General features: G+C 38.9%; 1 protein-coding gene across 4 annotated transcripts; it reads right to left on the reverse strand.

The window, feature by feature from the left end:
• Positions 1-2,933: 2,933 nt before the first annotated feature.
• Positions 2,934-26,323, reverse strand: tead3a (TEA domain family member 3 a). 4 transcript variants are annotated; one of them, XM_058642395.1, is made up of 14 exons: positions 26,058-26,323; positions 20,068-20,318; positions 15,171-15,235; positions 14,825-14,887; positions 14,651-14,713; positions 9,457-9,468; positions 8,866-8,976; positions 8,730-8,773; positions 8,410-8,471; positions 8,172-8,305; positions 7,907-8,074; positions 6,967-7,107; positions 6,685-6,837; positions 2,934-6,173 (listed from the first exon to the last, which is right to left on the reverse strand). In XM_058642395.1, exons 2-14 carry the CDS (start codon positions 20,072-20,074, stop codon positions 6,060-6,062), a joined length of 1,137 nt encoding a protein of 378 aa, XP_058498378.1. In that variant the 5' UTR covers positions 20,075-20,318; positions 26,058-26,323; the 3' UTR covers positions 2,934-6,059. The 4 variants fall into 4 exon arrangements, with proteins under 4 accessions (XP_058498378.1, XP_058498377.1, XP_058498379.1 ...); XM_058642394.1 differs by having other exon boundaries at positions 7,907-8,077; positions 26,058-26,322; XM_058642396.1 differs by lacking the exon at positions 14,651-14,713 and having other exon boundaries at positions 7,907-8,077; positions 26,058-26,322.
• Positions 26,324-27,472: the final 1,149 nt, after the last annotated feature.

Raw genomic sequence — 27,472 nt, forward strand, 5'->3', positions numbered from 1 at the left:
GAGTAGTTTGGCTCCGTTTCTGCAAGTGACATTTTCCCACCACACCCTCTGTGTGTGTGTGTGTGTGTGTGTGTGTGATATACCTGTGACATTTGCATAAATTTTCTATATGCTGCATCAGGTGTGCATGTGTTAGTTGCCAGTGAGGTGTGGAAACATGTTTTGTGTGATTTATTTACACACACACACACACACACACAGGTGCAGCAGTGAGAGTCACTCATTCATAATTCAGCAATTAACTCATGTCTGAATCTCACCTGGAATTATGACTAGGCGCTGAGTCGTGTCTTTGTTTTTTTTTATCTCATGACTGTGTGTGTGTGTGTGTGTGTGTGTTAATCACTCTTTGACTAATGTCTACAAACCAAAGAGCTGAAAAAGTGACACTGAGTCTCTGAGGTCAATTAATCGTCAGACACGAACATGAACGTCTCTTCACACCAAAGTCCACAGAGAAAATCACTGATTTTAACATCACAGAGACACAGGACATGTTGATCCACTGCTGCCTCCATCACTCAGTTCAAATGTCTTATTTTGTAAATTCGGCGTCTGAAATTCTTTGTTCAAATATACGTTAGTGACACTAAGGGACCACACGAGGCAGCAGTGGATCAGCAGCTCCTGTGTCCCCGCAAGCTAAAATCCCTGATTTTCTCTATGGGGTTTGGTGTGGGAGAGTGAGCGGTTTAAGATATCGTAGACGTGAGCTGACCAGGATTTTATGAGGCGAGACTTTGTTAGTTTGTTATTTAACCACACTGGCCTATGATACAGCTTTGTTGCTATGATACAGACGTCATGACCTACTACCACCACTGCTGCTGCTGCTGCTGCTGCTGTTGCTGCTACTGTTGCTGCTGATACAACTCTAGTAAAACTAGTAAAAACTCCTGTGTGTTTGCTTTGGCACTTTAATGTTTCACAGCAAACACACGTTAGCATGTTTTATTTTATGAGGCTTTTAAAGTGTCAGGACACACACACACACACACACACACACACACACACACACACGTTCATGTGCGGTGACCTAGAAACTAAAGATAACTCTTTATCACACTGTATTTACTGTGGTGTCACCGACACACTGAAGTCCTAAGATTGTCATGATATAGCAGCTGATTGTGTCTGTGACGTCACATGACTTCAGTTCATCATCAGAGACGATAAGGTTCAGAATTCACTCCTCCTGTGTCCAAAAGTTAATCATTAATGTTTTAATGTTCTAGAGAAACAATAAATCTGTTTGAACAGCAGCACACGGAAGTAAACGTAATGTAATATGTGTGTGTGTGTGTGCGCGAGTGTGTGTGGGTTTCTTGTTTTCCTAATACTTGATGAAACTGAAGATGAACATTTTAATTATTTATGAAGAAACTAAATGTTCCTCATGTTCACACATTCATCATCTTTAATTCCATCAAAAACAAACTGCTCTCACACAAGTGCAGTCAGAACACTATGAATATTGAGGAAATATCACCGTCTGGTGGCCACAGATGGAACTGCAGCCATCATATGTGGTTAAAGTGAAACAACATTTTTATTAAAAGGAGTTTTAGAAACTGTTAGATATTACATAAACAATTACTCTTTAATAACAGTCAAATATTTCCTTTGTTAAAGTAGTTTATTTCAGTAGTTTAATTAATAATATTGTTTGTTTCTTATTTTCTCCATTTTTAAATGTTTATGAAAGCATGAAATAATGAATACATGAGCAAAGTTAAACTTTTTCCCTTTAACAGCTGATGGCACCACTTTAAAGGGATAGTTCAGGGGGGTTTCTTTGTGTAAAGTGTGATTTAAAATAGACATTTAGCCATTTAACAATAATATTGTATAAACATACATTTGTATACATTCTTATTTGTGTAAACTATAAAATGAAAATGGTTAACAAAATTTGACAAAAATATTACTTAATAATTATTAGGGCTGAAACAATTACTCAACTAATCATATTAGTCGATTTCTAAATGGTCAACTATTTTGATAATGGAGTCATTGGTGTGTTTCTTTTTAATTTATTATTATTACGATAATTATAATAATCGTAATAATAATAATAATAAAAGAAGTTTCTGGGATTTTTTAGCTTCTTAAATGTGAATATTTTCTATTTTCTTTGCTCCAAATAATAATTTTCTGGACCTATCCAGGTGATCCTATTTCAGGTGACATATCGTCAGATTAACCCTTAAAAAGACCTCGGGTCATTTCCTGCCATTTTTATTATTATATATTAAAATTTATTATATATTAAAATTATTATTATTATTGTTATTATATAAATATATATGTTATTAAGCCATTTTGGCTGTGTTAAATGAATATGGCTCAAATTTTCCAGAGGACATTAATTTTTGGTAAACTTCACAACTGTCACTTTCTAAAATTAGCTTAAATGGCTAAGATACGCGAGAATTTATTAATTTGTTCTTAGTGGCAGAAAATGTCACCTTCCCAAAAACAGTTGTAAAAACATTATATATAAAAAAATGTTCCACTTTAAAAAGGTCAATCTTTTAAAAACTACTTCAGCCTGATATATAAATATCAAATATTAATTCTATTTTGGGGATTTGAACCCCTTTTCTTGATTAAAAGAAACACAGTGGAGTGGTTAAAGGGTTAGAGTTAAAATACATTTATTTATTTATATGTTTAATATTATTGAAGTGGAAAAAAACATTAATATATAATATGTTTTACAGCTGTTTTTGGGAAGGTTACATTTTCTGCTGCTAGGAACAAATTAGTAAGTTTTTTAAGAAACCGTACGCCAATATAACAACACTAACCCAAACCCAAAACAACTTGTTTGAAAGAACACATGGAGTTTCAGTTTTAGTGAACATGTGGGTTAAAATTTGTCATTTTCTCTTAATAATTTCTTCTTTCCATCGCAATAAAAAACACCTTGATTTTCTTTACACCGTGAGTTTATTGGTACAGCATAAAAAGGCACAGATTTCATTCACTGAGCAGAGTGGACCGAAGGAGTGGTGAGGCACAGCCAACACGACAACAACAAACAAAGAAAACAAAAAAACGACGTAAAAACATCATCAAACGGCCGCACAGTGAAGAAGAATCTTAAGTCAAAACAGATCACTGTTATCTTCCAACGTGGTTATACAAGAACCTGCCAGGAGAGGGCGTCAAATATACGACAGTGTACCAAAAATTTTACAGATATTACGCAAACAAAAATGTTTGTTCTTTTAAACAAAAAGGAAAACAAAAAAGTGTCAGCTGGATAGTTTGTTAGTGTTATTAGGTTTAAAGCTACCACAGTGCACGTCATCAACTCGGTACCAAAAACAAAAAACACGAAAAAATGATTTATCGTTAAACACTCTACGCCGGTAAAAAACAAAAAAAGAAGGAAAAAAAGTAAACAAAAACAAGTGTATTTACGATGTTTGGTTTTTAAAACAGTACCATTTCCAAGTGTAGTGTACAACACGACATTTACATCAGTGCTCCTCCGATTTTTACGCATTTCCAAACTATCGCACGTCCTCGTCCCGACTCACGCGGAGGTAGAAAAATACTGCAGTCGATTTTTTGAACAGTTAAGGCTCATTTATGCAAGGTTTTTCTCCATCACCATGCGTGGTGGTAAAGAACTACATCCACTAGAGGGCAGCACAGAGTCAAGACCACAACAGACGGTAGAAGAGTCAAAAAGTTGTTGTTTGGAGCGGCGATGATTTATTTTCATTTGCCACAAGGGGGAGCCTGACTCTTTACAGCCACATCGCGATATTTTTCCTTTATAACGATTTTATTTACAGTTTGGTTTTTTGCCGAAAAGAAAAAACAAAAAGTGTTAATGGAAATTTTTTTTTTTACAACAATCGCAATAACTGCGTGATTCGCAATCATTTTGTTCAGGATAATCCTTGCATATAATTCCATAACTCGCTGTTATTTGTGTTTTTTTTCGTCATATTTCACCTGTGACTCGGAACCCCCCCCCCCCCCAAAACAAAATTTACGATAATCTTTTAGTCAAGATTTGTGTATACGTTATAAAATTATGTGCACTAAATCATTACTATATTGAATATTATTTTGTCGTATTTCCGCACCACCGACCAAAAGTATTAAAGTTTCACAAATATTTTCCATCATTTCCAAATTTTTGGCGCACATTTTTGGCAACGTGATGGAAAAATAGCTGTTATTTGAGTTTCCGACACATTTAAATTTCTTTGCCTTAAACTATCTAATCTCAGTTTGTGGGTTTTTTGCCGACATTGTTCAAGATCAAACAAAAACCTTTGTTTCTTAACTGTTTATTTTTAGATTAAATCACATTTTTTTTTATAATTTCTTGCGTAGTTTTCACATAATTCCGTAACTTTCTGCCATATTTCAAGGTCTTCCTAACGTCATTTCCCTTACACCATTAGCTACACTGCCTCCCTCCACATGGCCACCAGTGGTACTGCCCCCCACTTACGTCCATTGCATTTGTATCTGTGAACTTTCAAAGGACGCGACCAAATAAGGACATAGAGAATGCAGAGTTCGTGGAGCTGCCGCCATTCAATTCCATTTACGTATTTAACGTATCTGAGCATAAATGAGCCTTAACGCTAATTCTTCAACCGACACTCGAGTGAAAGTGAATCTGGTAGAGTTTGCGAACTTCAGGGGGAAGAAAAATAACACATATTGTTTTTTTACGCTGTTTTAAGCTTGACAGGATAAGTCGTGACTTTGTAGTGTGCCACCTTGTGGGTAACATGTGGAACAGCAAAAATATGGTTAATTGTTTCCTATAGATTCTCAAAGGGTCCCACAGATGGGTCGCGGGTGAACTTTTTTGGGCCCCGATTAAATATTGCCAAACTATTTGTTTACTATAAATTATTATAGTTATATTAATTATAATTATGTCATATTACTGCATCAACTACCAAATTGTTTACTGTCAAAGTTGTACCCGATAATTTCCTCGGCCCTAATTTTTGGCCAAAGGTGCGACTAAGAAAATATTTATCTGTTCAGATAATTAATGAGGAGAAAATCCAGAGGGTTGAAGGCGAAAGCACTGAAAAGTGCTGACTAGCTTAAATCTTGTCGTTATTCATACAGCACAATTTTTTTTTGTTTTGTCAACTTTTCAATAAAAATAACATAAGTGTGAAAATGGACAGAACTTTTCGGAAATCATATTCAGGTCCGGTCATGCTAGCTTGGTTAGCTGGAGTACAATGTATTTGTTGTCACTTAGCCAGGGAAAAAGACTCAGTAACCATGGTAACGGCTGCATATCGGTATTTTTTTTTTAGCTGCTGACCTGTTTCGCAGGTCGCAGAGAGAAATTATTCATTAACATTTCCAGCCTGCTGGAAATCTGATCGGAGACTGCGACATCTTCAGCCAATCAGAGACCAGGACGCGGTGAAGAAGAAAAACAAGAAAAAAAAACGTGTGTCGTTTCCTGTCACATTTTTGTGTTTTTGTTTCTAAAAAAACAAAAAAATCCAACAAGTGGAAGATTATGTAGTGTATGAGTCGGTGTTGGCAGTCAGTCGTGGATAAATGCGAAAATCGTGATTATAAGAGAGCAAAAACTTCTTAGTGTGAATCTGATAAAAACTGAAGGGCAGTGGTTTTAACAAACCGTCAAAAACAGGCTAAAATACTCTGAATCCAGGTCCTGGTGGGCGTGGCTGAGGGCAGAGTCTGTCACTCTCACAACGTTACAAAAAAGTTCAGACAGCTCAGTTTAAAGGCACAGTTTCAGAATAAAAGCTCTGTGGTTTTCTACGTGGTTTGAGCTCTGCGATATTTTCCTAGTGTTTTTCATACAAAACAGCTTTTTTTAACAATAAAAAATAATAACACGTACAGTAAATGTCGACCATGTGGGACTTTTAAATTATGGGATGAGCGTATTTGTTTGTAGCTATAAAACAACATGTGAAAGCAGAGGTGTGACGACAGCAGGACTGTCAGTGTGTGTGTTTCAGAGGAGTGGGCGTGTTTTTACGACATTAACGTGAAAAAGAAAGTCTCTGCGATCTTCGCCGCTAGTCGTTGACGAGTCGATACACGTGGTACTGCGCTCCGTGTTCACTGGTGGACACCTCGAACACGAAGGCGATGCAGAGCAGAGTCTCCTGAGTTTCTCTGTTGGAAACCACCTGGTGGGAAACAGGTGGGGGAGGAGTCAGTGAGAGAGGGGGAGGAGTCAGGGTTCATTTCATTATAAACATTTAGCATTTTATTGTGAGAAATCTGTTTGAAAACTTTTTTTTTCCAGATTTTAATCTCAATTAATAAAATGTTCTTTCCCTGAAAATAGAAAAGAAAATTCCTGTGTTTTTGTGAATGAATCAGATAATTTTTCCTGATTTTTGTTTTTAATCTGAATTAAAACATCATTGTTTTGGATTGGATGTGGCCTCAATCAAAACAAATGTCAACTCTTCAAAACACACACACGGATAGAGACATACATACACACACAGAGACACACACGTGGATAGAGAGACACACACACGGATAGAGACATACACACACACACAGAGACACAGATAGAGACACACGTGGATAGAGACACACACACACACGGATAGAGACACACACACACGGATAGAGAGACACACACACACACGGATAGATACACACACACACGGATAGAGACACACACACCTGCAGGATGGTGAAGTTCTCTAACACACTGTTCATCATGTATTTCTCGGGCAGGTGTTTGAGTTTGTGGATGAAGTTGATCATGTATTCACACATGGGCGAGCGATGGATGCGGAACACGTACTTCCCTCCTTCCAGGTGAGCGTACTCTGTCTACACACACACACACAGACACAGACACACACACAGTAAACCAATCATTGAACTTTGATTGTGACGCCAACATGCAACCTTTTAAAAAGCTGCAGTGAAACCCTGAGGAACAGTTTTAAAGTGTCTCACCTCCACCTTCTCCACCACCTGTTTGCCAAAGGAGCAAACCTTTGTGGAGACACTGATGCTGATGTCCTCAGTCCCACTGTACTGACTGCTCACACCGTAGAAAGCACTGGAACCTTCCTCTACGTCACTGCTCAGGTCAGCCTGCGCACACACACACACACACACACACACACACACACACGAGAACCTTAAACAACGTACAAATAAATCATTAATGAAATAAGAAAGAGTTTAAAAGGAAAAGCTTTTGTGAGAATATGCATCAATATTTTTCCGAATAAATGAATGTTTATGCTTTCCTGCTCTAATAATCTACAATAATCTAATCTATAATAAAATGTTTTTCACTGAAACATTTGTTTATTCTGGCTGAATGGATCAATAAACCTGTGTTTACATTTTTTTATTTAAAATTCAAATAAAGACATTTATATGTATGACACACACACGTCAGAACGATCGTTTTTTTGTCCACAAACCAAAATAATTTCAGATTTTAATGATTTATCTTTGTTTTATGGAGCAAAGAAAGCTGAAAATATTCATATTTAAGAAGCTTAAAAAACAGAGAAAACATTGTTTCTTTTTGTTTCTACATTAAAATAAAAACACTCAAAAAAGGTGGAACTTCATTTAGTACGTGTCTGGTAACTGATTTATTGTTACGGCTCTAATATTTACTATTAAATTTTTGCTTTGAATCTAAATAATATCTAATAAAAGGCACCGATGATTTTGGTCTGGTTTTCACTTTAGGATTGAGATTTATTCATTAATTTATCGCAAATAATGTATCATAACATTTCTTATTTCACTCAAATTAAACTTTTCCACACTTTGTTTTCTTGACATTTTCTGGACTTCACGTGTCTAAACGTTGTTTTTCACTCACGTGGTTCAGTGTTAAAATCCGATCTTAAAATAATTCCCATGCACTGACCCAGAACTTGACGAGGAAGAACGCGTTGTGCGGCCCTTTTTCAAACAGCTCCTTCAGTCCTCCCTTCTTCTCGGAGAACTTGTCGTAGATCTGCCTCACGTCTATCGACTCCAGGACGGGGTCGTTGTAGCTCGGGTTTGACGGACCGATGTGCACAAAAAGATGCTTCTGCTGAGAGAAAAGCAACAGAAGAAAAGATTGCGTCACAAAGAGGAAACACACAAACATGAGGAGGAAGGAGTTCAGGTCACGCTAGCGTCTCTACCGTCTCTCTGTCTCTCTGCGTCTCCATGAAGGCAGAGAAGTCCAGGAGGCGGAGTTTCGCCGAGGCGATGGTTCTGTCCTGCCACACGGGGGCGGCGATGGCGGCGGGGCGGTGAGGCGGCAGAGGCTCGTAACCTGCACACGCGTTTAAAACAAACAAACAAAGAAAACGCGTTTTTTAAAACACGGTGATGATGACCGACGTCGGTCAAATCAGTCGAGTTGATGTCGGCACTCACTGAGAGAAGCAGGGACTGGGGCCGGGAGTGTGGTGTAAGGCAGCTGTGCAAAGGGCTTAATGCTGGAAATGAGCGGGAAAAATACAAAATATGATTAAACGAATAGAAAAAAATCGAAATCTTATCACGATATACTTTTTTATTATTGTTTGATGTCAAAATAAATAAAAGCCTTGATTATCATTAAAGTCGTGAAATACACTAAATATTAATGAAATATTAATTATATGTATATGGATGAAACTTGTTGTGATGGTAAAAAACGTTATGTTTTCAAACAAACAAACAAACAGCAATGATAATGTGTCAGAGTGACTTACTCCTGAGAATGTCCAGGCTGTCCTGGCATAGGGCCGGGCCAAAACTGCACAAAGGAGAAACGGGAAGCAGATAGTGTTACTCAAGAAACAGATGTGTGTGTCTGTGTGTGTGTGTTTCTGTGTGTGTGTGTCTCACTCTGACTGGTGGCGGGAAGGGAGTCTGTGGTTTCATGACACTCGCAGACACGATCTGAGCGGACGACAGGTTGGCCACCGTCTGCAGAGCCTTGTCTTTAGACACCTGGTCCTGAACCACACAGAGACGCGTTAATGAGCAACAACAGAAAACATAGAAATGTGCTCATGCATCATGAGAAGAAAAGACGTTTCTGTTCATTAGTCAGCAAAACTTCGAGGTGTTTTTCTTTTTTTTTAGTTCCAGTGAGCCAGCCAACTTCAACATGATGCAGTAATGAGGGAAAAGACAGGAGAGAAAGCAAAGCAGAGACACAGGGAGGAGGAGGAGAGGGAGGGAGGGGAGGTGCCAAAGCAGAGGAGGAGGAGGAGGAGGAGGAGGAGGAGGAGCTAACTGGAGCCATCACCAGATTTTAACTAAAGCCACTAAAAACAACAAAAAAACAATAGAGAGAGAAGAGTTCTGGAGCCTTGCAGAAGAACTGTGCTGTGGACATGAAGGAGTAATGTAATGTTTTGCCAACCACAAAAGCACAAAAGCCTGAAGGAGAAAATAAAAAATAAACTCAAAGTTGTGTAACTTCAAACTTACCAAGTTCATGGCCTAAGACAGAAGAGACACAATTATCAATTAACTTCAGAGAGCAGTGAATGGGGAAGGAAAAAAGCACAGAATAAACAAAGCTCTGCCGTCATTTTTCATCATCTGTCGATTATTTACTCCGCTTTATTATTATAAATATAAATATTCACAGACTCATTTTTAACTGAAGGTCGACTGATATCGGCAGAGCATCTGATAAATGATAAAATGTGGATTTTTTTTGGCCTGTATTTTAGCCAATTTTCCTCTCTTTTTTTCCTGATAAAATAACAATAACAAGTAAAAGTTGTTAAAAAACGACAAATATCAGCCTGTTAACGCCTCTTAAAGCAAAGATGAAAACTCTCATTATCGCTTCATCTGCTGATAATTTACTAATTTTACATTTTAACAGATCTGTGTCTTTGTTGCTAAATGTTGATTGGAATTTCTTAACTTAGGTGAAATTCATCAAATGTTTTGCTTCATTGATCAATCTGTTCGTTTTCTGAAAAAAATTGTTTCAAAAAGTGTCGACATTAACCAAATAATTAAATGTCAAAATCAAATAATTGGTCATTAATTCAGGAGTGAATTTATCAATAACCAATCAATTGTTACATCTACACAATAATATAATAAAAATAAGAAACAACAAAAAGTCATTAAAATACTCAAGGGAATCTGCACCCTGTGCTTCCCACATATGGGTCACGGGAGAATTTTTTTGGGGTCCCCAAACTAACTTGCAGGATTTTCCCCGACATTTTATTTCAGATTTATGTGTATATTATTTTCAAATAACATGCACAAAATACATTTTAAATCAATTTACAGTAATGAAAGTGGTGAATAAGGTGTTAAAGATATGAAATTAGTCTCTACATTATCCTTAGATTTGGACCGATTTTCCTGTTTTCAGCAGGGAAATTGGAACATGATGAAGAACTATGACAGAGCCAACCACCAGGGGGCAGAACATCAGCTGGGCCTTCCAGGAAGGCACATTTCAAACTGCTTTCAAACATAAATTCAGGTCTCAACACAGAATTTTGCAGATCTGCATGCAAATGCTGGACAACACAGAGATAGTTCATCACTTTATTTCCCCTAATATTCACCCTGAGTAAAAAACTAACTACGAGGTATAACATGAGGTCAGAAATCCAGTTTTTTAGATCAATTCTTAAACATTACACACATAATCTTCAATGATAACAAAATATAAACATATGAATATCAATATTTTTATATTAAATGATTTGTTTGATACTTTATCTCAGGTTTTTTAAACAGGAAACTGAAGTTTGACTCTCCCACGCCAATGTCCATAGAGAAAATCATTGATTTTAAATCACAGCTCAGTGTAGTTCAGGATCCACTGCTGCCTCCATTATTAAGCTCAAATGTGTAGCACTATGACTTCAGCGTTTGAAATCTATTATTCAACTTGTGACATAAATTTGCCCAAAAAAGGCCGTGGTAGAGCAGCAGCTCCTGTGAAACTGTGAGCTAAAGTTGTTGATTTTGTCAATGGACTTTGGTGGTAAATTGAACGCTTTTATAAAAAAACATCAGTTTCCTGTTGAAAATGTCCGTCTTACAGCAAAATAAAGCAGCGAACGTATTGTTAAGATAGCGTACACTTGTGCTGATATTGATCTTTTTGCTTTTTTTTACTGTAAAAACAGTCAATCAGTTACTTTGGATATTCATAATTACGGAAATGGATTAGAGCAACGTGTAAAAACTAAATTAAAACAATTTAAAATTGTTAAAAAAGTTAAAATTCTGAGATCAAATATGTTTCATGTGACTCAGAATTCTGAGACATTTCTTTTCAGAATTCTGACTTTAATCTCGTATTTCTGACTTAAATCTGAGAATTCTGACTTTTCTTTCTCATAAATCCGATTAAAATCTCAGAATTCTGATTTTAATCTCGTAGTTCTCACTATAATCTCATAATTCTGACTTTAATCTGATAATTCCCATTTTAAATTTTAGAATTCTGACTTTAATCTGAGAATTCTGACTTTTCTTTCTCATATTTTCTTTCAGAATTCTGACTTTAATCTCATAGTTCTGAGTATAATCTCATAATTCTAACTTTAATCTGAGAATTCCAACCACAAATTTGAGACCTCTGCATTAGCTCAACATGATGTGAACCCTGCACTAACAACAGATCGTTTACTGTTCTGCAAAACTTGAAATGATCCAACAGTAAGAGCGACGCCCTGTGTAATCTGATTGTTGATGATATTTCCTCACATGTAAATAAATAAAAAGTAATGTGATCGTCATTACAGAGCGAGTGTGGCGAGAAACCACAAGAAAAGGCCTAAAACAGGAAAGACACACAACCACTGTGGGAAAAGTTCCACAGCCAGAACATGGAGATCAGAGGGAGGAAGAGAAAACTCAAAAGTTCTGAAAGTTCTGCCTCAAGTGTGGTGGAAGATTACAAAGCTCCACGTAACACGTGTGTGTGTGTGTGTGTGTGTGTGTGTGTGTGTGTGTGTGTGTGTGTGTGTGTGTGTGTGTGTGTGTGTATGTGTGTGTGTGTGTGTGTGTGTGTGTGTGTGTGTCTGCAGGCCGTATACATGCTGAGACTGACCCCACGTATGTCATGCAATCATCTGTCCAAGGCCACTAACCTGGAGAACTCTGGATTGAACTCCTTATTGACATGCAATATAATATAAAATTAAAATAAATAACTATAAACTATGAAGTTAAAAATTAAACAGGTTTGACAAGCCTGAGCCACCATACATCCATCCCCACACCCACTTTCTCTTAAAGTCACACCATGTAAGATTTTGCTCTCAGAGTCCCCCTACAGTCAGAAAACAGTATTGTCTTTCACAACGGCCGTACGTTGTGGTAACAAGTGCATTTATTAGGGTTGCCAAAACAATTATTTCGATAAAGTGACCGATTATTTTTGCGTTTAGTCGACTAATCGGATCATACGTGAATTGTAGGTTCTCGCACCAGCATGCAGCTGCTTCCAGCTTGAAGTGTTTAAGGTATGTGCCAACTAAAAATAAAGACAAAATGATAGTTCATTCACCTTTTTATGAACTTTGCAGCTTGTACCGGCATTTGACATTTTTTAATGTGATAAATAAAATAAAATGAAGGCACAAGTCTGGCCTTTAATGGTTTTTAGCTGTAAATGTTTAGTACATTGTAAAACGGAACCAAAAACTATGCACTATCAATATATATTATAAAACATTATAATATTATAACAGCACACAGTTGCTTTTTTTCGACTACGGACCAAACTCGACACTCAGTGGACCCCAATTAATTATAGATATTTGCCAATATCCAATATGCCAATATATCGGGCGAGCATAGGCAAATATGAAGCAGCAGATGTAAATTGGTTCATTTACTCGTTGGTCATGTCAGGGAGATTTTTTAGGGCCAATATTGGTCAATCAACAATTGTGCATTGCTGTTATTACTTTTTTTCAGAAATGCAAAATAAACCAAAATTTAAAAACTTGCTATTTCAACCCCGCCTTCAGAGCTCCGGAAGCTGAGGCAATGTAACCACGACGCCGCCATTTTGGCAGGAAGTGTTGTGTGTACATTGTGTTGCTTTAGAGCCCCAGTTCTCAGATTGTGGCGCGTGTACCATTAGTGGTACACAAGCTTCCTCTGGTGGTACATCAGAAATACAGAAACACTGGAATTTTGAGCTATTGAACAACACTAATGTTGTCTGTCTTTATACAGTTATATACAGTGTTTTCTTTACAAGACTTCTTCTATATGGCTTATTCCTCTTTTGTAAGTCGTTTTAGATAAAAATGCTAAACACTTAAATGTAAATGTAATACAGTATTTGCAATGAAACAATTATGCATAACTAAATATTAAATACATGAAACAGGTCCTCAAAAAAGATTAATTAATCAAATTTAATGTATGGATGAAAAAGTAAAAGTTTTGGAGACTTTAGCAACATTTATCAAGCTTCTGAGAAAAAAAATTGTAATTTTAAAATAAAAAACGGCAAATATCGACCCGATTCATCCGTTTACTTCTACCTGAAACAACTCCCTACAGTATTTACTATGACTTAGTACCATTGATCTCAAACTGTGGCACACAAGCTTCCTCTGGTGGTACTTAAAGGGAAAATAAGAAATACTGTTCCTGTGTAAATATCAGGGTAAATGATCATCAGAGTGGAGTTGAGGGACTTTTAACCAGAGTGTGTAGAAAATAACAAAAAGTTATAATAAATATAGTTTATATATATAGTTAGCTCGTGATTAATCGCACTTTTTTATCTATTCTTAATGTCCCTTGATTTCTTTGTGTCCCATTATTTTTTCTCATTTTAATGCTCTTATCAACATAGAAAAGTGGACCTGCTTCTTTGTGCTAATGTTTTTTTATTGAGAATATCTCTTATGTCAGAATATCTCTGTCACACTGCATATTTCGAGTTATTCCTCTTATTGTGAGAGCCGCACAGTAATAAGAGAGACTGTGTATCACCCTGCAGTGCGGTGAAGAAAGTGCCATTCTTAAACGCAGACGTTGGTGGTTTAATGCGTTGTTGCCGTAACAAGCTAAAGGGGTTAGCGGTCTTCGGAGGACTCCTTACTACGGGTCGGGGGTCTGCCAGCTTGGTTGGTAACACTGCATACATCATTACTTGGATGTGGGGAGTGCGTCGAGGAATGATCTAGGCTGCGTTGGATACGGGGAGACGGAGAAGCACACAGCGCTCGCCATCCACTCAAAACGTAACGTTAGCCTACTACTCTCTGGCCAGCTCGCAAGCCCAAAAAGGTGTGTAGGGTACGTGTCGTTTTGTTTCCAGTCTAGCTAGATCCGGTGTGGTGTTGTAGTTTTTCCAACGTTACTAGTTGTTGCAACGGCACGTGAAAAAAACGCTAACGGTGCTAACACGTTTACCTGACAGCACTAATAATAATGATTATAATCTTAATCTAATGTCACTGTACCAGTGTGCGAAGTATATGTGAGGAATAAATCTGTCTCCTGTGACTTTGCTCGGTTTATTTATCACCTCATTATTTGTCCAAAAACTCGTTCTGTCGCTCGCTCGACGCCTGCTGGCTCTTTTGTGTTTTTGGCTCAGATCTTTTTGGGCCACATGCAGAGAGAGAGAGAGCGAAGCAGCAGAGGCAGCGAGAGCAACGTGTACCTGGAGCTTAGACTGAACCTCACGAGACTTTCTCTTGGCCAAGACCTGCAGGTGACTAGAGACCTGAAGAAAGACAGGATGAAGGGGGGGAGGGGGGGAAAGAAGAAGAGAAGAAGAAGAAGAGCAGAGGTGACTACAGAGGGAAAGGGAGAGTTCTGTCCACGAGACACCCACCTTGATGCTGGCCTGGTATTCTCGTACCCTCTTACGCGCCAGAACCTGAATGTGACTCGACACCTGCAGCACCAGGGTCACCACACACACACACACACACACACACACACACACACACACACACACATTCACACAGTGAGTTTTGTAAATTTTACACAACCACAGTGTGTAAATAATGACTTTAATAAGGTTTATGTGTTGGTAAATGTCTCCTGTTTGTACATAATTGACAGAAAAACCAAAAAAAAATCACATTTAAGAAGCTGGGAAAAAAAATTATGAAAATAGTTGGTGATTAAATGAATTATTAAATAATTGATGAATCTACTGTGGGAGTCGTACAAACCTGTTTGCGTGTGCGTGTCTTCCCTGTCCGTAGCTTGATGTAGCGAGCGATCAGCTCATTCCGACCTTGAATTGAGATTTTTTTTTTAAATTAGTCAGAAACAATTAAGACAGTTTTATGTCAAATATTTTACTGAAATAAACCTGGTACAATGGTAAGATGTTGTTTTATTACATTTTCAGTGTCGAGTGGAGGGAACTAAAGAAATAAATCAACTGAAACCAACGATTATTTCCATAATAGATTAACGTGACCATTATTTTCTCCATGACTCGAGTCCTCGATTGGTCACAAACCAGAAGGATTCAGTTTTAATGACTTCTTTGTTATGTGGAGCAACAATAACAATTTTTGTTTAAAAAAAAAAACACTCAAGTGGATAATCAAAATAGTTGCAGCCCTAAAATCGACTATGGAAGAGTTTCAACTATTGTTTATGAGTAAATTTAGAGCTATGAAATGTTAAATCATTAACCTCTCGATGTCAGCTGAGCACAAACTACACGTCATATAAAAAGCTGTTGATTTTTCCCCCCAAAATAAATCCATAACGTGCATCTGGAAAAACCAGAATCATGATAATCCTCCTGATACCCACACACAACTACACGTATTTAAATAGAGATTATTTGTTTAAAATACACTTATTCTTCATCCTCACACACGTAAACCCTTTAAACCCTTATATGTTCTTTCCCTTTATTCAGTTAAGTTAAGTTTACCGTGAAGAGAAACCATTGCTCTAAAGCAACACAATGTAAACACTGTAAACACTTCCTGCCAAAATGGCGTCCTGCATGGCGTCAGCTTCCAGAGCTCTCGAGGCGAGGTTGAGACGCAGTTGGATTAAATTACATCACGTTCAGTGTGAGTTACTCCACCTACAGCAGTCTGAACGAGGGCTGCAACTCATTTTATATAATCGTTTCATTTTTTTCCTCACTTATTTGATCTGTTGTTCGTGGCAAAAAATCCTTGAAATCTCAGAATCATGACATTGCCTAGTGTCAAAATTAATCCATGTTGATCAGTCCTGTAATAATTCATAGATTATTACAGCAGAATTTTTGCAAGTGTGGTCGCCTTTTTCTCTACGGAGCTCCCCCTACAGTTTGGGAGGACATATTTCACATGCACTCGATCGAAAGGTCGTTTCCTCTTCTTTCAACAGTTTTCTTCTATAATGAACATTTTAAATACCCCCGCTACAAGACATTTAACCATCACAGTGACTCCGACACTGTTAAATTAGGGTAAAAATCCTACATAGTTCTGCTTCAATAGACTAGACTACTTTCACCACAAACTATGTTGACCACTGATCTGAGAGTTTCTCTTAAATGGGAATATTTTCTGGTTTCTTTTGCTCCAAATAACAAAAGATTGAATCATTAAAACGGAATCACTTTGGGTTTGTGGGCAAAAAAAAAACCAAGACATTTGAGAGCATCGTTATTTCAAGGTTTTGGGAAATAACACAGATCAAGAGTTTCTGACCAAACAGCAAACTGATTACACAGATTAATGATCCATTAGTTGCAGTCCTAGTTGAAATGATTCTAGTTTTGCTTGCCGACAGCGGCAGAGGAAACAAAGTCAAACACAGGGAAGAGAGGGTCAAAAGATGAACATAAAGGTGTTTAAATGAAATTGTATAGCCCGATTCCTCTGTTACAGTCATTTAACGACATATACACACGGACCATCATCACTATCCTTCCTTCTGGGAAGTGGTGCGATGCTGTTGGGATTTGGACTGAGTCACATCGGCCTCTGTGAAGTTACCAGAACACAGAATTCCCCCAAATCAGCACAAGAGGCTGAGTCAGACTCAGCGATAATCTGCTCCAAGTCCCACAAAACACACACGCACAGGCACCACAAGTTTCTCTCTCTTACAGTTTTCAACCAAAGCTGAACTGCAAACGGCCTCATTCACGAGAGGAAGTCGTCGATGAAGGTGAGAATATGTGATGAGGTCATCGCACATGAGCTTAATCCAGGAACCGTGACCGTGCACAGTCTCCACACACACACACAGGGATCTCAGCGACAGTGACTCACAAACCTCTCGCTGTGAGGCAACAGAGAGCAAACCACTGCACTATTGTGCCACCCGAGAAACTCAACCACATCCCCAGAGAAAAAGCCATGATTTAGAGAGTTCTCAGCTTCGACTGGCAGCATCTGTATTTAACAAAAAAGCTAGAAATAAAACACGAGTGAACATCACTTTAGGATTAAATTACATCCAGTGACTTTATTTTGATTTTAAAACTTAAATCCCTGGAGGACACTGAATTGTGTGTCTCTTTTTAAACCACCGACTCTCCCACACCAAACCCCATAGAGAAAATCAGTGATTTTTACATCACAGCACACGTGAGTTGTTCATCCTACGGCTGCCTCCTTCAGTCACTTCAAATGTGCTACTTTGGTGTTCAACAATCTTTGTTCAGATTGACCTCAGTGACATAAACTGACTACACAAGGCAGCAGTAGACCAGCGGCTCCTGTGTTCCCATGAGTTTAAATCACTGATTTTCTCAATGGGCTTTGGTGTGGGAGAGTGAGTGGTTTATAAGATGAAAAAACTGAAACATCACAATACAGGGAGAGATGAAGCTTTGCATTACAACAAATTTGGTCGAAATTTATGAAGTAGAAGTTTTACATTATGGTTTAATGATGAGAGATCAATTAATTATTGATTATTATATTAATTACTACTCTATGGATTATTTACTTTATTATTCTAAAGCTTGTTTTGTACTATCATTTTTTTTAATGATTTTAGAGGAAGACCTGCTGCTAAGTGAGATTTAAATATATTTGCAGTGACTACCAAAGCGTGTTTGTTGAAATAAGAGTGAGAGGTGGTCGACACTCTTTCCTTTTCTGTCACATGGGATCAAATATCCTGCACAGACGCCAGCGTCAACTCTCAGCACAAATTCAAAACAAACAAAAAGAAAATGCCGGGAATGTTGGGTGTGGGCCGAAACCTTCAATAATGTGCGAAGAAATGGTCAGAAATCTTCAAACAAAGAAAAGGTCACACTGCTGGTTATCCCACACACACACACACACACCAATGTGAACGAGTCATTAGTGCCTTGTGGGAACGAGCAATCAAGCAGCTCCTAACCTAACCAGAAATGTCAGCCGGCTCAGTCCTTTAACCTCTGACCCTGCCATCTGACCTTTGAACCCAGAGCAAATTAACCCTTCCCCAGAATTCCTGCAAACAGATCACCTGAGCAAAAAATAAAATCTCTTCACTGACCTCACCACTACACAAAACACCAATTGAGTCATATTTATACGGAATAAAATATACAAAAATATGTCAATGGTGTCATTATGAGCTTAATCTCACTCTCACTCAAGACTTTTCCTACAGGAAAACAAAGTTTTGTCGCTTTGTGAAACGCTCACTCTCCCACACCAAACTCCATACAGAAAATCATCGATTTTAAAGGAGACATATTATCCTATTTCCCCAAGTTAAAATAGTTCCCTGGTGTCCTAATGAACATGTCAGTGAGATGCTTTGGTCAAAATACCATAAGGATGAAGCACCATAGCAGTTCAATAACCCTGCTAAACCCGCCCCTTTCAGAACGCTCGGTTTTGTGCATGGTCCCTTTATATGCAAATGAGACACAGGCAAACACACACCCACTTCTTCCAGGGGGTTTCTGATTTGTCCTTGTTACTGCGCTCACTCGCTCAGCTCGTGTTCCCTCCGCTCCATTCCTCTCCCCCTCCCTCAACTAGTTCTCTGACAATATCAACATGGCAGCGTGCGGAAAACAGCGAGAGTGCCACTGTTGTTGCAAGCCGAACAGTGCTGAACTGTAAATCAGTTAAAAACACTTAGGGACAGCACCGCTGATCGCCACCGCTGATCACCAGCGGCGTGCTGCATAAACCGCCGCTGTATGTGACTGTATCAGTCAAATATGGTCGCTGACTAAATACGGCGACCGCTGGCCGCAGTCTGATGTGAAGTGGTGCGAACACACAAACACACGTTTGCTGACTTTATCCGGCACATTAGCTTCATATATAAAATCCTCTGAGGCTGGAAGTTTGTGTAAAACACTGTGCTCCACTGTGCAGCCACCAACAGCACACTTGTCCCTCCACTCTCGCAGGGACAAGGTGGAGCTAAGGTGGAGCTCTCCAAGTAAACTTACTGGTGGGTGGTAACATTCACGGTGAAATGCGCATGCTGCCGTCATAAGCGCAGGGAATTCAACATCGAGTGTTTTATCGCCTATACTTACACTAAGGGGGACCACGAAAAAAGGACTGAGTATTCTTTTTCCACACTTTGGCGACTGGTAGGGCCTCCAGAGTCCCAAATATAAGTATTGAAAAGGTTAAAAAGTTGATTTTGCATAATATGTCCCCTTTAACATCACAGCACACAGGAGTTGTTGATCCACCACTGCCTCTGTCACTGAGTTCAAATGTGTTATTTTGTCAATTCAGCACTTGAACTCCTCAGTTTGGGTAAAACTAAGTGGCACAAAGTGACCACACGAGGCAGCAGTGGACCAGCAGCACCAGTGTCCCCATGAGCTAAAAATCCCTGATTTTCTCTATGGACTTTGGTGTGGTGTTGACAGATTTGAGTTTCCCGTCAGAAAGACAACGCAGTGAACATATTCTTGAGATATCGATGGGACTTAGACCCGTTTTGTCCCTACTGGTATCCATGTTTTCAGGGAGTCCATGTCTCAGACTGGTCCTCAAGACCACACTTCAAAAATCCTGAACTATCACTTTCATGTGTTGACAAATTTTGACATTTGGTGGTTCAGTGAACACCCAGGACTGAGGGACATGTCTCATCTTCACTAAGAAAGAAATGTGTTGTTGTCCTCACCGTACATCTTGCCCTCATCTGACAGTATGATCTTCCTCCTGCCGCAGGGCGGGTAAATGGCCAGAGCTTCCTGAAAGCTCTGCTCGATGTCTGGACTCCACACGCCCTCGGGGTCACCATCCAGCCCGCGGTCTGCCCCGTCACCAAGTCCCTCTCCATCCGCGCCCTCCTCCTCCTCCTCCTGAGCCCCGTCAGGGCTGCCACGGCAACTCCACTCCGACGCAATGATGACGGCTCCGCCCACAACACACCTTCAACAGGGAGGAGACATTGTTACTAAATAGAGAGAGAGTTTTTATAACAGTAGGGCTGGATTTGATCTGATATCAATTCATAAAATCCTCAAATCACTCTTTTAATATTAATGTTTAATCTGCCGCCAAATTTACTCACAACAGGGGACCACAACCATCAACAGTCAGTCTAGTCTCGCAGGACCACAAGAGTCGATAGTCATAGTCTCCCAGGACCACAAGAGTCGATAGTCTTGCGGGACCACAACAGTCGACAGTCTTGCGGGACCACAACAGTCGATCTTGTGAACGGGAATCCAATTGATTAAGGAAATCAGCAGCCGTACATAACAGAAGATACTGGAGAAAATGCAATGTCTGCACTTTGACACCAGTGTAAACAAAAAGGTGATATGGAAAATAATTCACTTTAAATTAATCGCCAACTGTTTTGATGATCGGTTAAATCATCTGAGAGCTTAAGCTTCATAATGTGAACATGTTTTAGGTTTATTTGCTTCATGTAACAAAGACATAATTCAAACTGATTAAGACATTTGAGAACATCATCATTTCGAGGTTTGGTAAAAAACCTTCGATCAACATTTTTTACTATATTTCATAGACCAAACAACTTTAAATTAAAAAATTAATAGATGATGAAAAATACAGAATGAGTACTGATATAACGACCCTGCTTTTTCCACCACATTAAAATACCATGAGACTGCAATGCTCTGTGTTTGTTTTCATAGTTAATTAACTTCAACAGAAGAAACCCTTAGCAATCAGCAAAGATTAAAGAAAGTAATGCAGCCGTTTTCTGGGTGTTTGCAGCTTTAAATCATCCACTGAAGAGAAATACACAAACTCTGTCGTGTATATTCACAGCGGGTGGCAATCAATAAAAGATGTTTTTGTGGTAAGAGAAACTTTTCTTAACCACATATGGATGATTTCACCACTACACATATTATTTACCCATTTATTTATTGAAAAATAAAAAAACTGAGTCCTGCTCCAACAAACATCTTTTTGTGCACGTATAAATACAACTGTCGTTAGCATTAAACCGAAACAAAAAAACCTTTTATTTTGAAATATGATAAATTGAAAAATGGGCTCAGAGCAGCACAGGAGCATGAGAACGATGTGTCCAATCAACCACACATGGGAAGAACTTATGAAATGTGGTTCCACTTAAAACCAGAAGCAAATCAAAGTGAATCATGGTGAAGTATTATGGTCTGGAGAGGACGGGTTAGTACAATATAAACTGGGTCAATTGAGCCAAAATGTTTGAGTCAAAATGTCGCAATATTGCGTCTTTTAGCAGACCCAGACGGACACATCACGTCAGCGTGGGTAACAACACTCATGTGAACTCAGGGCGGTTTTCTCACAAAAAATAATCCATGAGAATATTCAAATGTTCTAAACTCCATGAGCATAACGAGCAGCTGACGAGATGCATTCAAAGACCCTGGTAAATTTCAACACTTCTGAGTTAGGTTTATGAGCAGCTGTACACTTTCAGATTTTAAACAAAACCATGTTTAATACTAGGATTAGGAATAACAGGGTTCCCCGCGATACAATACCAATAATATCACGTTACGACGATTCTGTTAGGATCAATATATTGCGAAACAAATCATAAACCACCTCAGCAAGGAGACGTGATATTTGAATTAACAAATTAAGGTGCTCTAAAGTAAACAGTCCCTGCCAGTCACTACTTCATGTCACCTCACATGAATGAGGGGAAACTTGGTCGGAAGTTACCTGGCTAATAATTGCTGTGTTAACTTTGCTGTGCAGACAAGCTCTCTAAATATTGTCTGAGTCCATGATTAACCAAAAGCTAACCACAAAATTAATTGTCCAGTCTTCTACCGCTCACGCTTCACGTTTCATAGCAGTGATTCACCTCCATCGTCTCTCTGGATCTGTGCAGATCTGGTAAAACATTCTCCCGTTGGCCTGTCAGTCTATCTCCAACTATTTTGGCACTTTATTTGCTTGATTTATGTGTTGTCTAGTACATACGTGCAGGTAGAGGTGAACAGCGTCACTTTCCTGCCAGAGGGCATTACCTTTGGTTGTGTGACGTCAGCTACTGGAGCTCGATTGAACATTATGTATTATATTATTATATATTTGTATAATTAAATTAAAAAATATATTATATTGTTTAATACATTATTATATAATATATTATATTATTATGTATTATACAGCCCATTTCAGAAGTTGAAAACAACTCAGATTTATTAATTGATGCTCAAAGTTGTTGGCATTAAGTTTAGGATTTGATTAGTTGATGCCATTTTAGATACAACAACACTCTTCAGACTCAGATACAACAGGGGCTCAACAGCACAAAAAAAACAGCACAGCGTCAGCCCGTCTCTGAACCTCTCGCAGACAGTGACGGACAGTCACAGGACCAGGATAGAGTTTTTACGACTGCTCAGGATGGTGTGAGATTTCCTGCAGTCCGAGTGTGTCCACACTTCACCGACGAGCAAGATCAGACAGGTCTACTTTTACGCCGTTAACTGCTTCCATTATATATTAATAGATCTGGCACTGAAGGGTTCAGAGCAACACCGATAAACAAAAGAGAAAAGGCGGTTCTAAATTTATGAAGAAGTCGTCCAAGGTCAATGAAGACAAAACGAGCCTGGTCTAGCGTATTACAGTTACACCAGCAGTTGATTGATGACTTTAATTGGCCAAAAGGAAACTAAAAACCATGACTGACTGAGGTAGTGTGAATTTCCCAGAAGCCATCGCTCTCTCTCTTCTCCCTCTACCTTTCCTGCCCTGGCCACTTTGAGGAAATTACACATTCCTTTGTTATTGTTGAAGATGCTCCAAAATCTCCTGTAACACACACACACATATAACAAGCCAGCGCTGCCTGGTGTGTCATGTTTTCCATAGTGTGGCTAACGTGGTTGTTCTGCCACAGGAGAACCGCTGGAGAACAGTGCGGTCGCCGAGTTTTTCATTTTTGGACACACACGGCCGGCACTGGGCCTTCACAGTTTCAGTCACTGCTCTGACGGGACTGTGCTGTTGCCGTACACCGCGTTTCCCCTGAACAGCAACAGTTTGGTACATTAATGCTAAGTTTCCATCATGGTACGGTTAGGTTTGGTAGGGTAAAGCCTGGATTTGGCTTGTGTTTTTACTGAGACCAGTACCTTTACTTGGTAGGCGGGGTGAGGGCTGTGCCTGATGGTCACAAAGCATGACTACATCAAACATTGGTGTAGTTCCACCCTGACTGTACCGTACCATTTTACTTTGGAATGGAACGATTGGTGCTAGTTATGTTGGCACTATGCCTTATGGAAACGCAAAAAAATATGCACCATATCATACCAAAATGAACCCTTTCCACTCAGTGGAAACACGGCTAAAGGGTGCACCATTTTTCTGCATTTCCATTTGGACCAGAACCAAAATAACCAGCCGCTACTGTTCCATTTTTTAGAAGGGTTGATGGCCATGGAAACAATGGAGAATTAAAGCAAACATCAACAAAACACTAGAGTTAACCATGATTAAATCACTTCAGTCGACACAGACACTGATTCCGCTGATAAACATGATTTACAGTCAACAGTGAACTGCTGGGCACTGGGACGTAAAGCTGCAACAGACAAGTTTTTGTGGATCAAACAAAACTTTTGTGATTGAAGCTTCTTGAATGTGAATATGTTCTGGTTTCTTTGCTCCAGTTGGCAAATAAATCATTTTAAACTGATTAGGTTTGGTTTGTGGACAAAAAAAGACATCTGAGAGCATCATCATTTCCAGATTTTAGCAACATTGTCTGACTTTTTGTGGACCAACAACAAGATGAGAAGATAATCAACAGATTAATCTATCTATCTATCCATCTATCTATGTTCAGTCCATAATCTCACTGTGGCCTCAATAGGAAACACATTATAGAATTAAAATGGAGCTTCATGAGAGGTTTAAACATAAACTGAACATTAGAGGTAGATGGATGAATCGGTTGTGCCGATGAACTGGGCCAATATTTACTTCTCGTGGCATTGACCAATTGTTAAACACATGGAGTCGACAAAATTATACTCAAAGGGTCACTTACTTAATTTTAAGCCTCATTATTTGTGTTATACCATATTTGTGACCATATTTATAGTCAATGTCGTTGTTTCCAACACGTTAATATCCTTAATATAAAGCAATTAAGCAGGTATTTACAGATCACATAACACAGACCATAAACAGTAGGTATTTTATTTGGAGTGCATTTATTTTTCATGAGTCCATTGAGAAACAACCTGTATACAAATATATCTCCTATATCAGGATCTAGACTAAAAATATCCAGATGTTATTTATGAACTACATCGCCCCAGCCTCACAGAAATAGTGATTTGCAATACACGGTTCGTGAAACATCACAACAGCCACCGCTCGTCATTTACCGGAATAAAAGTGAGATGCAAAGTAATCGTGTGATTAACTGATGTCATACGAGGATCCCTGTTCGTCTGACTGAGCGGTTAAAAAGTTCCGAGCGGTTAAAAAGGTCACAGGTGTTCGGTGCAGCCAGCGCTGGACTAAATAAAGCCATGAGCTCAGCGAACACATGGTCATTACACACTGCTGTCTTCTACCAGAGGGGACAACAGTAATGTGACTCAGCAAAGATTCAGATTAACTTTACCATCACATTAAGATTTCATCATGCTGCACTATACATTGTATAATATGACTCGTAATCTGAGTTGTTTCATCTGATTACTGCATCTTTAAAGTATGATCTTATTTTGATAAGGAAACCAGTTCTGTTTTCTTGGCAGAATATTGACTTAATCTGACCATTATTTATTTTGAGTGTGACATGACTCAGATTAAGCTAAAAAAGTGTTTTCATGGCAGTGTTTTATTCACACAGTTTAATCCATTTATGTCGCACCGAGTGTGAACTGGTATAGATTAAGGAAATCAGAACATGCTGTTTTAATGACAGTATGTTTGCCAGACTATAGTTTTAATCCGATCATTGAAGCATTCTGTTTAAGGTAATCAGAACACGATGGCAGTACCTTGGTCAGATATAGTTTTAATCCGATTATCATTATTGTAAACATTGGATCATACTTAATCATACATGCATACAATAGTCAGATCGGATTTAATCGGGTTACTGTGAGGACACGACAGTCCACATCTGTTCCCATGTAATGAGGAAAAAGGGAAATCACACTGAACGACTGGAGCCGTTTAGCCAACTGTGAGTTAGCTTAACTCTGCCGTCAATCCCGAGACGAAACCGAGACCAACTTCATTCAAACTGGGCCCAACTATTGTAAACAAACGACGGAGACACGTTAAAATCCAAAAGACTCTTTATCTTTGTGTCCCGTCGGTGTTTATTTGCACATAAACCAGTGCTAACACACTCGGGCTCGCATGCTAGTGGGTTAGCTTGCGGGCTAATAATACCCCGCTCCTCTTCCGACAAAAAAAGAAAAGAGCCAACAAAGTCAGAGAGTGGGGAAGAAAAATAGAGTTTAATTCCGACACCGGAGTGTGAATAAACACGGAGGAAGTCCCGACGCTGCGATTCAGCGCAGCGACAGCGGGGGAAATGCGAAATATGCGAAAAATCCCAAAACTTCAGCGGCGTGAAAGTTACAGCGCACACACACACACACACACATACATACACAACAAAGAAGAAGTGACCGAGAGCGCTCTCACCTCACAACCGCTCCTCTGCTCCTCTCCGCCGGACACAATCCCGACGCTGGCCCCGCTCTGAAGAACCGGCCCCCGGTTCCTCAGTTAAAAAAACAACTAAAAAACAAACGAAATGATGGGAGTTTGACAGAGTGGGGGGGTTAGAGGGGAAAAAAGGCGGAATGTTAGGTATGTTTGAGTTTGGCGTGGAATTAACGCGCGGAGGGAGAGAGGGGAGGAAAAAAAACGCTAAAGTAGAGGCGTGGCGTCGTAAAGGAAAAGGAGAGCACGCAAAAAAGTTTGGTGGATCCCAACCAAACTCCTCCCATGACGTCACACTCCTGCTGGGAGAGGAGGGGGGCGGGCTGTGTGTGTGTACTGGTATTATATTTCTGTGGGGACATTTTGTCTGAACCCCACAACTTTAAAGGGCATTTTCAGGGTTTAGACCTGTTTTTAGGGTTATGAGGTTATTGGATGAATTATGGCAATGAAGTGTCCTCACTAAGACATAAAAACAAGGTTGTGTGTGTGTGTACTTGTATTTACATTTTTGTCCAACAAATGTAAATGTAAAATGTAAATGTTTCTTTGTGGAAACATGTTGTCTGAACCCCACAACTTAAAAGGGTGGTTAGGGTTAGCGTTAGCTTTAGCTTTAGCTTAGGGTTTAAGACTAAGCAGTACTTGTATTTAAATCTTTGTGAGGTCCAAAAACGTACAAACCCGTTTTATGGTTAGCGTTAGCTTTAGATTAAGGGTTAATGTTAGGCACTTAGTTGTGATGGTTAAGGTTATGGTAGGCTTTGTGAGGTCCAAAAAACATACAAACCTGTCTTTGTGGGGACACAACTTTATAGGTTTTTTTCAGGATTTAGACCTGGTGGGTGAAACATCAATACAGTGAATTACATTTCTGAATATTTAATTGCATTATTGTTGTAGAACTTTCTAGCAGGCAAAGCTATTTATCTTTCATTCTATTTATCTGTTTCTTGTTGTAATTGGTATCAAAGCACTGTTGCCTTTAAAGTGCCTTTAAGGTGCATTGTCAAAGCCCTCTTTTGTTATATATTACCTTCGTATGTGCCTTTGAAAATCTATCTATCATCAGAACCTGTACGACTTGTCGGTTTTACAATCTAATAACTGTCTGACTAACTCTAGTTAGTAGCTAACTACTAACTGTCTAAACTAACTACTAACTGACTGCTGCCTAACTGCTATTTAACTGTGTATGTGGAATAAACCTTCAGAAAGACAGTCGAGTTGTGCCCGCCGTACTTGTTCTGGTTACCTTTCCAGAAGGGAGTATTGAGATGAAAGGATCAGCCAGCAGAAATCTGGACAATTGTTATTATTATTGTTATTGTATCGTTCATTTTTGTATACATACAATATATGTGTTCAATATATATATGTGTGTTCAAATATAT

This window comes from Solea solea, chromosome 11 (genome assembly GCF_958295425.1).
Source record: "Solea solea chromosome 11, fSolSol10.1, whole genome shotgun sequence".
NCBI lineage: Eukaryota > Metazoa > Chordata > Actinopteri > Pleuronectiformes > Soleidae > Solea > Solea solea.

What these genes read in the sequence shown, in the direction of transcription:
- tead3a (XM_058642394.1), bottom strand. An exon ending in AGACACGCACACGCAAACAG is followed by an intron (nt 14,888 to 15,170) that starts GTTTGTACGACT and finishes CTGGTGCTGCAG; the next exon opens with GTGTCGAGTCACATTCAGGT. An exon ending in CCTTCCCGCCACCAGTCAGA is followed by an intron (nt 8,774 to 8,865) that starts GTGAGACACACA and finishes TCCTTTGTGCAG; the next exon opens with TTTTGGCCCGGCCCTATGCC.